The 13,619-nt window shown below is 41.2% G+C and overlaps 1 protein-coding gene and 1 long non-coding RNA gene across 2 annotated transcripts in view; one reads left to right on the top strand and one right to left on the bottom strand.

The window, feature by feature from the left end:
• The window catches only part of SPSB4 (splA/ryanodine receptor domain and SOCS box containing 4), a 95,087-nt gene extending 92,582 nt beyond the window's left edge, over positions 1-2,505 (top strand). Inside the window, exon 3 of the mRNA XM_061636769.1 lies at positions 1,071-2,505. Within this exon, the coding sequence (XP_061492753.1) occupies positions 1,071-1,198 (128 nt within the window). The 3' untranslated portion in view covers positions 1,199-2,505. The remainder of the gene's footprint in view (positions 1-1,070) is intronic.
• LOC133389329 (uncharacterized) overlaps positions 1-13,619 on the bottom strand; it is a 118,666-nt gene that overhangs the window by 31,377 nt on the left and 73,670 nt on the right. The window lies entirely within an intron of this gene.

Here is a 13,619-nt window from a genome sequence, read left to right as displayed (position 1 = left end):
GATAGTCAACATGGTGCCTTCCAGATGTTGTTGGATTCCAACTCCCATCAGCTCCATCCAACATGACCAATTATGAGGGATGGTGGGAGTCCAAGAACATCTGGAGAGCACCACTTTGGCTACCCTGCTTTAGAAGTTCCATTACTCTTCATTTTCTTTTCCTCAATGTTTAAAAGAAAGAAAAACATGACATCTGAAGGCCAGGGATCTGCTAATCCAGTTGTAAAGAATATTGTTTTCTAAATTTATTTAAAGGATCTTGTGTGATTTTTTTGGTCATTATTTTAGAATCTCAACTTCCAAATTTGTGAATTTATAAGTGTGACTCACACCGTTAGAGAATGTACAGTCAGGGCTGCTCTGTATTATGCTGAGTAACAGCGCAGTCCAAAGCCAATCCTCCAGTGTGAAAGAGTTTGGATTTGGTAAAACTTGGGCTTTCTTGGCTGAGCCAGGACTATGCCGGCATAAGTCCCACACCCCAGCTGAGCCAGAGATAAACTGTTAAAACTTAAGCTGGCGTAACTGACGCCAGCGTAAGTCCCCAAAAGGGAGCACTCCAGGGGAGTGGCAAGGAGAGATTTACACCTGTTCCACACCCTGTTCAGCTCGGTCATGTGACATAGGGCCCAGTCCTCAAAACTCAGGCCAATGCTCACTTGCCGGCTCTGCTGCAGTAGCCCTTCCCAAAGGCTCCTGAATGGAGTTTGGAATGGGGTAACTTATGCTGGCCTAAGTTATACCTGCTCCCTATAGTTAGGATTGCTCTCTAAGGCATTATTTTGCCATTCTACTCCTAAGGCAGCTTTTACTGTGCTGGCTAGGACTGATGGGAGTCTAAAACAGCTGGAGGGCACCCAAGTGGTGAAAGCTTTGCTAAGGTATAGCTTTCCTTCTGTGACAAATTCAAGTGTTTCGTGCATGTTTTAAGGCCTACAGATTATTCCACTGCAATGTCAATTAAATAACTATTCCTTTTGCCTAGGGAAAATTACCATGCACATTTATAATTAATGAAGGAAAGAAAGGAAAATAAGTTTTGATGCTATATCTTCTGTTTTATTTTTCAGCGGAACCCCTGCCTTTAATGGACCTGTGCCGAAGATCAATTCGCTTTGCTCTGGGCAGAGAACGTCTGCATGATATAGAAACTCTACCTTTGCCCCAGTCTCTGAAAAATTATTTACAATATCAGTAAAATGAGTTCTAGACTTCTAAATGGTAGAAATTGTTTACATAAAAATATAAATCTTTGTGGTGGATATTTTGAGTGTTATTTAATTTTTAATTTTAAATCAACCATGGCAGAACATTATGGAGACTACTAAGGAATGTGAAAAATCTTTGAAGTGGTTTAGATCTTTCAATGAAATAATTGTTGCCTACACTGTTAGCAGCCTTGTTATGCAGAATCCAAAGTTTGCTTGTTTTCACAGGTCAGATCCAAAGATGAGTTATATATTGACCTAGGTCTGGCATTAGATATGCATCAGATGAAGTTCTAATCCCCAGAAGCAGCCCTTATACAAGAAAAAATCTTTTGTACAGATTACTGTATGGTTACTATATTACTAGCAAAAGAAATAACCATTGTTTGGAGGTTTCTGAAAACCAGAACAATTTCACATGGAGATTTAATATGCCAAGAAATCACCTTTTCTGTAGTCATCAGTTGTACTTGACACATAGGGGCTGCTTGTTCTCATTTGTGAAGGAAATGCTCCAGTGTGCACACCAGATTATCATGCACTCTGTAGAAGGAAATGGGGAACCCTTGTGCACATGGAGCATTGGAGCTGCGTTGGAACTGCTAGATTGTGGCCTTTACTTTTAGGTGCTCTGCCTTTTCAGAAAACCATGCTCTTGGTACACCACCTGCCATATTTTAAATTATTTTAAAATAAGCTGTGTCTTATTTTAAAGGTAGTTGATCTTACTCTTTTTCCAGAGTAAATCAACTCAATCTGCAAACCAGTTAACCTGGTGTATTTAAGATGTTTTTTCCCTCTTGCCTCAGGGGGATGGAGTTTCCTCAAATCAGTATTCTCTAGCTTAACTTGTTGCCAATTAGGCTGATCATTCAGTGTTTTCAAGACCAGTTCTCCCCATTGAAATATCATATCACTGTTTCATTTCGAACAAATTTTGTCATTCCAAATACTGGATTTTTTTTTTTATGTATGTGACATAGTATTTTGCGCATTTGGTCAACACTCTGTAGAGAGTATCCAATTTTATATTATTTCTCCAGGGGGGGGCATTTTGTCCTTCTCTCCACTGCTTATAATATGTATTCATTCATCGGGATCAACTTATTTTTTAAAGACACTGCTTTCTTTTCTCCATTTCCTACTCTGTTCAAAGTTACCTGCCTGATCATTTATCTAGTTTTTAACTGGAAGTTGTTGTAAAGGCAGAATGTCGAATGTTTAGACTGAGCTGCCTTCAGCATATTTTAATGTGAATTTACCGAAGAATGAAGAAAAAGTTTCTAATAAAGTCTACTGTCCAAATTCCTGTTGGTGTGCATGTCCTTTCCTTCTCAACTCCCAAGTAACTTGCACAGACCAGAAGCAATACAACAGAGTTACATTTGCAAACCACTGAGCTAATATATCACCTTCTCTGCCATTTATTCATACTATAAAAATGTTTTTCATGCAAATGGAAAAGTCAGGAGCAGAATTATGTACATTATGTAGTATGTTGTTTTGCAGAAACTGGATCACATCAGGTTTGTCATAGCATATTGGAGCTGCATTGTTTCCATTAAACCTGCAGTCAAGTCTCTCATAACTTCTGTCTACTCAGTTTGTTGCCTTAGTATTTGACTTCACCCTGTTGTCTTTGGCATGATTCTCCATGTGAGCCCTCTACTTCCATGCAACTCCCACTCCAGGTTACATTCCACAAGGGCTGCTGTTGCTATGTCAAACTGTCTCTTAGATGTCCAGATAGCATCGTTTACAGTTTGACTAGCATCACTCTCTGGCTAGGAGACCAGGTTAATCTGGCTTCAAGAGAATGTGAGGTTCCAATCATGCTAGTTGGGTCATATCATTCAGAGAGGAACCACCATTTTTGTAGTGTTTCCTCAGAGTTTTGTCTTCTATATAATGTTTAAAACATCTTTTATTCCTATTTATCTGAAAAGATGGTTGGAAAAGGGGGGTATGAAGGGAGTGGCATCCAAAGAAGGTGAAATTTGAATGTTCACGATGGTGAGGCCTTCTGCCTGTCTTATCCCACAGGATGGGATAGCACAGGAGTGGGTGACAAGGTGAACTATGCAGCCTGTGGGGTGGCAATTACTGCTTTCCAGTTTTTTGCAGTTTTGTTGGACTTGTTAGACAGGAGGCACAGTGGACTTGCCAAACTTACCTCTGTCTAGTTAGCCTAGAAAGGAGCTGGAAAACAGATTTCCATCCCACAGGTGACTTGGTGCCACTCATGGTGAGGAATGAGCTAGCTTGACTGCTATTATAACAGTACTTCTCAGTATCAGTCCCTTTCTTTCCACTGGAAAAGAGAACTACTGGCAAATCAAAGCCTTTTCCCCACAAGAGTTTCCACAAGTTTCCCTCCAAATTTGTCCTTCAGTTTATATCAGGGATGAGGAATCTGTGGCCCTCCAGATATTGGTCTACATCTCCCCTCATCCCTGGCCACTGGCCATGCTGGCTGAGACTGATGGAAGCTGGTATCCAACAAATTTGATGGGCCACAAGTTCCTCACTATTGGTTTATCTATTCCAGGAGCGAAGAACCTTTTGGGCTCCATGGACCAGATCCTTATCAGGATCGGCCTTGTGGGCCAAATCCATATCAGGATCGGCCTTGTGGGCCAAATTTGACAGGTGGGTGGGACTGTTCACCTGTCCATCACATGGCATCATTATGATGCTACTTGATGGACAGGTGAGTTGTCCCCCCCCAGTCAAAATCCTTTTAAGAGGTTCCCAAGCACCCAGGAAAGCTTGTGAAAGAAGCCTGCAATTTAAAATGCGGGCTCTCTTCTCTCACTTCCCAGCAGGGGTGAAGGGGGGCAAAGGGGAGAAAGAATTCTTCCCTCCCACCAACCTCCTTCACAGTGCTGCTGCTGCTGCTGCTGCTGCTGCTGCTGCAAGGGAAAGAAGAAAGCCTGCATTTTGCAATGTAATCCTTTCTCATGTAGCCTAGTGCAGCAGGGGTGGGAAAAGGGGAGAAAATTATTTCCTTTCTCTCCAGTGGTGACAGTGGCGGAGGTGGGGGGAGGGAAAGAAGCAGAGAATTTTTTCTCCCCTCCCTGCCACAGCCACTGCTGGTTAAGCACGCTGGGAGGGAGAAGTGGTTTCCATTCAATGGAAAATGTGCTGTTATGACCTATCAGCTGAGCAGAGTTTGGGAGCATGCCTTCTAGCAAAGGAACAAGTGGGAGTCCACTTTAAGCTCCCAATTGTTCCTTTGAAGCCCCACCCTTACCCCACATCTGACATCATGTATGAAGTCAGATGTAAAGAGAGGAGGCGTGACTTCCCCAAAATGGCCTTGGGGGCCAAATGGGAAGGCCTGGGGGCCGCAGTTGGTCCACAAGCTAGAGGTTACCCACACCAAATCTATTCATAGCTGTAAGGTTCAGAGAGAAAGATGAGAGTCTTCCTGTGATTCCAGTCCATTTTGAAAAGGCTAGGAGCCCTCATGCTGGTAAATTCAAGGGGGGGGGGAATCTGCTCTTCAGACTAGTAAGGAGCTATTGCCCTTTGGACACCTGTAAGAATAGACATTTGTAATAATTATTTTTCCCTCCCCTATAACTCTTATTCAAGCTTAACTTGGTAGTTTCCCAGTCCTCAATAGCAACAACCAACGCTATAGATTAAAGGTGTGACAAGGGAGGTGGAAACACAGGGAAATGACATGGTAAGTCTGATATTATGGAGATATTATGGAGCAGCAAGAGAACTTGATACATGACTGCTATTTTCAGCAATTCTCATGCTGATCCTGTGCAAATTTGCTGGGAATGGATTGATCATTTGCATGCTTATTGAGTTCAGTGGGATTTACTCCCCTGCAATCAGGATAGGTGAAACTGATGGGGAGAGGAGAAAGAGGAACGGCAGGGGTAGGGGTAGGGGTAGGAGAGAAGAAAGGGCAGAGGGGAGGAGGAGGGTGGAAGTAGATGGGAGGGGAGGGCAGGTTTGATCATTTGCATGCATATTGGGTTCAGTGGATTTACTCCTATGCAATCATGCTCAGGATAGGTGACACTGACCATGGGGGAGGAGGAGAAGAGAGAATGAGTGAGTAGGAGTCTCCTAACAACTCTCAGCACCCTTCACAAACTACACTTCCCAGAATTATTTGGGAGAAGCCATGACTGTTTAAAGTAGAAAAAATGTCTGGCTTGGGTATGGCTACCTGATTAGCCAAGCCAACAGTTGTGAGCCTGGTTTTAGAACATTGACGGTTCTTTCTGAGCATGTTCAACCCCTTATCTTCAATGTTAAATTTCTTAAATTAATTAGAAATCAGCCAGGCATTTTTTTAACTATTAAACTGCAGAAGATGAAGATGAGAGTATCAGGCAAGGTCAGTAATAGGATTATTTTATTTATTTATTTAAAATATTTCTATCCCGCCCTTCTACCCTACAATAAGGCACTCAGGAAGGCTTACAAAAATAAAATCAAACACGTACATAATAAAATTAATTAAATAAATATTTTATTTTTTTTTTCAATAATTTTTATTCAGATTTTCATAAAACATACAAAACAAAATCATAAAACATTCAAAGACAAAAAACAAAATCAAAAATAGTTAAACAAAAAGAAAAAAAAGAAAAAAAAAACAAAAATAAAAAATAAAGAGTAAAATATTGACTTCCCATTTGTCAAAGATCAAATCAGTTATAAGTCTATAATATATAACAATCCTGTCTCTTAAGTCATATTATAAAATCACTTTCCTCCAGTAGTTATCTTACTTAATCATCAAATCTCATAAACATTACTTTATTCTTTCCACAAAAAGTCAAAGAGAGGTTTCAATTCTTTAAGAAATATATCTATCAATTTTTTTTCCAGATAAGCATATCGATTAATCCATCTCATTACTAATTATGATAATCTTATTGTCATAACCATAGTCAAAATAAACATTTCAATTAATCCATCACATCAGAATCTGTTAGGTTCAGTAATTTCAGTAGCCATTGTTCTATTATCTCTATTAGTTCCATTTTCCATCTTCCATCTTCAGTAGTCTTGTTAAGTCCAGTAATTTCAATATCCAATCTTCCATTATCAGTATTCCATAATAATCTTGCTGTCAAAGCCATAGTCATATAGTAAGAGTCTGATGGGAATTACCTCTATCCCAAATATTTTCTTGCCATCCATTCTGAATAGGTTGCTGAAATACTGCTGTAAAATCATATCTCTGTTCTTTTTTTCAAAATACACTGGGTCATCTCTTAAAAGTTTTTCCATTGTCACATGGCTGCAGTTAATTCCATAGGTTTTCTCTATATTGGGCTCCATCACATCATTCCAGTCCAGAAGATAATCCATGCCATTGATAACTTTATCTCTAGAATCTTCATTAATTTCTTCAGAGATAACATTGAGTTCCAAACAATAGATTTTATTTCTAAAGTCCATAGACTCCAAATCTTGTTCCTGTTCCACGTTTGTTCCAATCTCCGGGATCTCCTCTCTCACAGGGACCCCTATTCCAGTCTCCAGGGTCTCCTCTCTCACAGGGACCCCTGTTCCAATCTCCGGGGTCTCCTCTCTCACAGGGACCCCTTCCAGGGTCACCTCTCTCACAGGGACCCTTATATCTTTAATCTCCTGCTTCATTTTACTCAATTCAATTTTCGTTATCTCAATCTCATCCATTATTTTCTGAAACATAGTTATTTCCAGATTCTCAGCCACTTTCTTAATTGCCATTTTAAAAGAAAAATATAGGAAAACCACTTCTTATTTCAGCAACAATTGGGTTAATACTCCAAACTTGGTGACATCACAGTATAAACAGAGCAGACAGCCTTATCTCTCCAATAGTTAAGTAAACAAAATGCAGTTCCCAGGATCGAAACAATTAATGGCAATCGTCAAGAAACAGATTCGTCAAAATAAAATAGACCAAAAAGAGAGTAGTCTCAAAACAGTATAATATTTTTCAAAATAAAAATCTGGAATAGAAATCCCTCTTCTGTGTATATCTTTAGAATGCAAATCCAGGACAGCTTTTTGCAACAAAAACAGAGATAAGCTATTAATTAGTGCGTAGCAGAGAGAAGTTACGGCTCCCCAGTGAGATGTCAAAAACCGATCAATCTGGCAAATCTCTTTTAAACAGCAACAATTTAAGTCAAGTAAAAGAAAAATATAGAAAGAAGGGTGCTTGCCTGTTAGTGCGTTCTCTCTTAGAAGATAAGATGAACGTTCGCTTTAACAGATAGAGCTTGCTGTTGAAAATCCGTCCCACCTTCGTCGGCTGGACCTCGTCCCATAAATTAATGAGATCTGGTCGTCCCAACAAAAATAGGCTTTGAGGTTAATCTCTTCGTTTCTCCCTACCCGGGAGAAGTTTAATCAGTCAAAAAAAAAAGAAAAAACTGACTGATATATCTGAATAAGCTTCTTTTGAGGCAGGAGCCCGTCTCAAAAGCAGGCACAGGCTAAGTCACCCTTCCCGGAAGTCAATTAAATAAATATTTTAGAGGGTTGTTAAGCAAGCCTTTCTGAGTTCAGGACTACAAGTTTTGTAAGGCTTTCTTTTGAAATGAGCTTATGGGAAGCAGCAGAATGGCATGGGGGTATTTTCAATTTAACATTGTGAAATGTGAAAAATCCATGCTGGCTATAGTATACAGCCAGTCTCATGGCTGTATAATATTGTAGTACTAGCCAGCTTTCCCAGAGTATGCCACTGGATGCTCACAACACTTTTGAATTATTTTTTTAAAAAATGTTGCTGTTTTTATATTGTTACAAAGTTTTGTCACTGATGGTTGCTATGTGTTCATTTTTTTTGGTAATGTTTCCAACTTGATTGTAAGTCACCTACAGACTGAACGAGGCAGTTAACAAATTAATTATAACAACTTACCTGTGCATGTTAGGCATCTTAGACTGTTAGAGGTAACTGAGTATTCTCAGTGCTTTAAGTTCTATTTTTGTTAGTATTAACATATCCTAAATGGAGAACATAAAAATGAGCAAGGCAGTCGACTCATTTTTTTTTTAAAAAAGTATGTGTTAAGTAATTTTTACCTCCTGTGGGAAAAGCAGCAATAAGATTTTCTCTCCTGCTCTTTGAAGGAAAACTACCTAGGGGCATAATCCAACTTACATTTACAATGAGCTGAGGGGAATTGGATGTGGCAGATCTCCAGCTCAGCCAGCTGGGTCCCAATCTCAGCTGGGCTATGCTGCTGTACATCCCTCAGCCCGGCTCAGCCAGGGCTCATCCGGGACTGGTGCAAGTGGAACCAGTGTGTCAGCTTCAGGGCTGGGGGCTGGGCAGTAACGAAGCAGCTGGCCGTTAGCTGGGTGATAAATCAGTCAAGGCCAGGCAGATAACGGAGGCTGGCTGGCAGAAGAAAGGCTTGACAAACTAACCAGTAGTAGTGTCCAAGAGCGTTGTCCAGGTAGGGAAGCAGAGTTCAGAAAGCCAGGGGTCCAGTCCGAAGGTCTAGAGGCTAGCAACGGTGTTACACACGAGAGGTTACACACGAGGGGTCACAACCGATGTTGTAGTCAGCAGTCTGCTGCAGCCATGAACTGCCTTGTATAACAGACTCCCTAAGCAAGGTGCCCATGATTAGTCTTCCAGCTGCTCCGAGCTGCTTGTTCTTAAACGACCCGACCTCTTCCTTTGTTGCTGTGCTACTCGTTGGCGTATCTTTTCTGCAGGGGGAGGGGAGCCTCCTGTTCATGCCCAGAATCCGATTGAGGGTCTTCAGCCAGGTCCTGGACATTCTCCAGCTGGGGAAGAGCCAGAGTTGTGTCCTCAGGGGTTCCACTAGTTCCTTCTCCTGGGTCTGCCATCTCTGCCTCTTCCTCTTCCTCCAAGTCCTCTGAAGGGGCCATGACACAGTGTAAGCTGGTGCAAGGCCCGAAAAAGGGGCATGTTGTGGGACTGTTATGGGAGGGGCCGAGGCAAGGGGACTTAGGCCACATCCAATTCATGTTCAGAACATTCCTGCAGGTCCCAATCCAGGCAAAAGTTACGCTAGGAAAAATGTCGGTCTAAGTAAATAATTGCAATAGAAGTCAGTGGAGAAGGCTTACTTCCCAGTAGGGGTATTTGGGAGAGCAGGCTTTCACTTTCTGGTCCTTGTGCGCAGCTCCCAGCTGAGTCACCATTCAGCCTATCCAGAAGCTCCTGAATAACAACTGGATGCAGCGGAACTTTACGCTGGCTTCTTTTGCTCCAGCACAACTTTTGGTAACTTCCCCTGAGTTGGATTGCTCTGTACTATTGGGTGGTATTTATTGCTAGCCCTAATCAGAGTAAACCCATTGAAGTTAATAGGCATGAGTAACTTAGGTTCATTAATTTCAATGGGTCTACTCTGAGTAGGATTTAGTTGACTACAACCCAGTCTTTAGGCCTAGGGTTTAATTCAGTTATTGAAATTAATGGACATACTCTGAGAATTACTGACATTGGCTACAAGCCTTATGATTTGGCCTAATTTTCTTTTGCTTACTGTGTTTACAATGCATTCATTTTTTAAGGAATTCTGTTTTGTGCTTTTTTTCTCCATATACAACTCACTTATCATTTTTTGTTTAATGTACAAGATAATGGCATTTTTGTGGTATAAATTAATGTCCATTATTGGCAGAAACAAGTCAAATCAATAGTAAGCTCTCCTTAATTGCTGCCCATTAACTTAACAACTGCACTGCTGAGATCTGATATTTTCATGGGTGAATATTCAGCCTCCATTTTGCAAATTCCAAGTACACTTCACCATTTGCAAGGAAAGCAGAGCAAAGGTATGAGCAAATGCAGCCACATTACCTTAAGATTGGTTCCAGTTTGTGATGAAGCCTCAGAGATTAAGCCAGGCATGGGGAACATTTTTCAGATCGAGGGCCATTTCTGCCTCTGGGCAACCTTCCAGGGGCCACATGCCAGTGGTGGGCAGGACTAGAGGCACAAGTGGACAAATGCGAATTTTACTTTTGTACAGTAGGTTTGTTTCTTCAGAGTCACACACCCCTCTCTGTCTTTCATCCAGGCAAGCAAGAAGCATCAGCAGAGTTCAAGGACATTCCAGCCAGGCAAAAACACTCAATGAGGGCACAAAGTAGGTCTGGTGAAGGGTGTGGCTCAGGAAGATGTGTGGTCTGGGGAGAGTCCTGAGGGCCTTGCAGAGAGGCCTGGGGGGCACACTAGCCCATCATGGTTGAGGTTCCCCACCCCTAGGTTAAACTAAGCCATTCACCAAAAGACTGGAATTGATGGGAAAGAGCACCATAAAGATGTTCTGTAAGGCACTTTCAAAGACAGAAAGTCAGGGAAGAGACTAAACAGCTGAGGCTGGAGCTGGAGAACAAAAGCTAGAAGTAGCTTTACAAAAGTAAAGGCAAGGTGTTTCTTCTGACTATGGCAAAGGACAGTGGTGGCTGGTGCCCATTGAGACTGGTAGGTTGGAAAGCAGGGAGGGCAACAGTAGGTGGAGCCAGAGCCAATGACAGGCAGAGCCAACTAATTCCAGCTCTGACCCCATCCTCCTCCCTGCTGAGATCTACAAAGGCAACAATGACACCAAGGAATAGGAAGCAATGCCAGTCCCTGAGCTCAATGTACGAAAGAAGGCAGGCAGGTGGGAGCAGGCTGAGGTTGGTGGGGCAGTGCCTCATTTGTCCCTACAGACCAGATTCCACTGAAAAGAGATGCGAAGTCAGCATAAGAACTTAAGGCCGTTTTATCATAAATTATCCAAGTAACAGGAGGTGAGAATTATTTTGGTTGTTCATTGTTGGAAAAAGCTGAGAGGACTGAGGTGAGATTAGGAAAGACCAAAGCATGAGGAGGCTACAATATTCAAAAGTGGGAGACTACTAGGGCATGAACTACAACAACATCTGCATGTTTAGTGTAGTTAGTTCAGCTTATGCTTATAATACAAGCATCAGATTTTTAACAAGATGACAATAGTGTGTGTTGTGCAACATCAAAAGAAACCCCGACAATACTGTGCCTCATGTAAACTGCACCCTATTTTTGTTTCAGTTGAGTATGTAGACCAGTAGTAGCCTTTCATGTGCATGGCCGATGGTCAGGGATGGTGGCTGTTGTAGTTGTGTAACATCTGGAGGGCACCACATTGGCCACCCCGATGTAGATAGATGTTGTTTCAAAATGGAACCCCAAAGCTGTAAGGTTGATATATTCGACAATACTTTCAGAGAAAAGTGCAAGTGACCTTTATATTTTGAAATTCTTTTGCACAAAGCCTAAATTTCCTAACCTACTCTATCACTGATGCAATTGTTTAGAAACATTTTTTCCAAATAGAGCAATCTTGTAAACATTAGCACTGACATTTTGCTGATTATGATGCAGAGGCAAACCACAGATATGTCCTCCTTTCAGGTCATACACATGGAAACCCCAACACAAAACACTGTATTACTTGTAAAACAGCAACAATGATCATAGAAGTCGCTGATTTTAACATGATGTGAACCATTCCAGTCAATTTTAGATATTGGAATTAAGATGGACATAAGCTTTTGTAGATACCATGCAGCTGAGTAAAATATTAATTGTGCAATGTTGTAGGGAAATCTTAACACCACATGAATGTATTTGCAGCTCTAGATTGGCTAAACCACCACATAGTGTAATGATAATAAAAATATTGTGTATGTATTACTGCTTCTGTTCTTAAATTCCATATCCAAAGGTTAAGTATTAATGCTCATTATATATTTAACCCTGTCCTTCCTGAAGGAACCCAGGGCAGGCAAAACCACAACATCACATAATATCAGTAGAGAATTGATTGTAATACTGTTAATCCGATAATATGTCTGAGAATAAATAAGAGTTTCCACTAAAGTCAACATAAGATCGTAAGAACAGCTGTGCTGGATCAGGTCATAATGATCAACTTGTGCCCCTTTAAAAATTAGAGTTAACATGACTTACAAGTTGTTGATGTTGATGAATCTTTCTTTTTAAAACTTCTAGAAATAAAGAAGTTTCTATAGCTTTAAGGCAGTATTAGATTAATCTCTGGTATTAATATTCTATTTAATAACTAAGTTAAAAGCAATAACTAAATCATGAAATACTGCATTTAAACTGTAATGGATTAACTTCTGCAGTAGTTGAATGATCTTGTACCTTTTTTGATAGGCTTATGAGACAGCCACTACTGGGGTTGCCAGGTCCATGGCCTGAGACTGATCCTGTGTCTTTAGGAGAAGACAAAGTCAACCAAGTGCAGGTGTTCTTGCAACTCTGTAATGGGAAAAACCACAAGGTGGAATTCTCCCTCCCCCCTGCACAACTTTTAAAGATACAGAAGACCTCTTGGAGGCTGGGCCTGGCAACCAAGAGGTCTTCTGTATCTTTAAAAGTTGTGCAGGGGGAAGGGAGAATTCCACCTTGTGGTTTTTCTCATTACAGAGTTGCAAGAACACCTGCACTTGGTTGACTTTCTCTTCTCCTAAAGATACAGGATCAGTCTCAGACCAAGAACCTGGCAACCCTAGTCACTACTGATGGAATAAAATCCAAAAACAATGGCAACAGGATTGCCCTTCTAGGGTTTGGGTTAATTGTAGCTGCTGAGAACATTCGTGGCTGCTGAGAACATACCTGAAAGACTGTCTTACCCCTTATATGCCCAGTCGATCGCTGTGCTCTGCAGGTGAGGGCCTCCTGCAGATACCATCTTATCAGGCGGTCCGTTATGCACAACATAGGAAACGGACCTTTAGTATAGTGGCACCTACCCTTTGGAATTCCCTCCCCTTAAATATTAGACAGGTGCCATCTTTGTGATCTTTTCGGCGCATTTTGAAGACTTTCCTCTTTCAACAAGCCTTTTAAGTAGAGACCTTATCCCAGTCTGCATCTGTGCTGGGATTGCTTTTTAATATGTTTTTAACCCAGTGTGGTGTAGTGGTTAAGGTGTTGGACTACAACCTGGGAGACCAGGGTTCAAATCCCCACATAGCCATGAAGCTCACTGGGTTACCTTGGGACAGTCACTGCCTCTCAGCCTCATGAAAACCCTATTCATAGGGTCGCCATAAGTTGGAATCGACTTGACGGCAGTACATTTACATTTTATTTAACCTTTTTTAAAAAGCTTTTAAAAATGTTTTTAAAGATGTTTTAATATATGTGGAAGTCTGTTTCTATTATGTTTTAAAGTGTTTTTAGTACTTTTGTTTTGCTACTGGGAGGAAGGGCGGGGTATATATCTAATAAATAAACATCCACGTATCATGTCTTTGGGTTCCTTTAAGCATGGAAACCATTTACTCATGAGTATCTTCCTCAGTGATGGGGAAAATATTGAAATGAGCCAATCATATGGGCAGACACAATCTGTGTGCTGCTGGAAGAGATGCAGATTCTGTGGAGAAGAA

The sequence above is a fragment of the Rhineura floridana genome, chromosome 7 (genome assembly GCF_030035675.1).
Source record: "Rhineura floridana isolate rRhiFlo1 chromosome 7, rRhiFlo1.hap2, whole genome shotgun sequence".
Taxonomy (NCBI): Eukaryota; Metazoa; Chordata; class Lepidosauria; order Squamata; family Rhineuridae; genus Rhineura; species Rhineura floridana.
The sequence above is the reverse complement of the archived record's forward strand: the minus strand, read 5'-3'. Positions and strand labels throughout refer to the sequence as shown.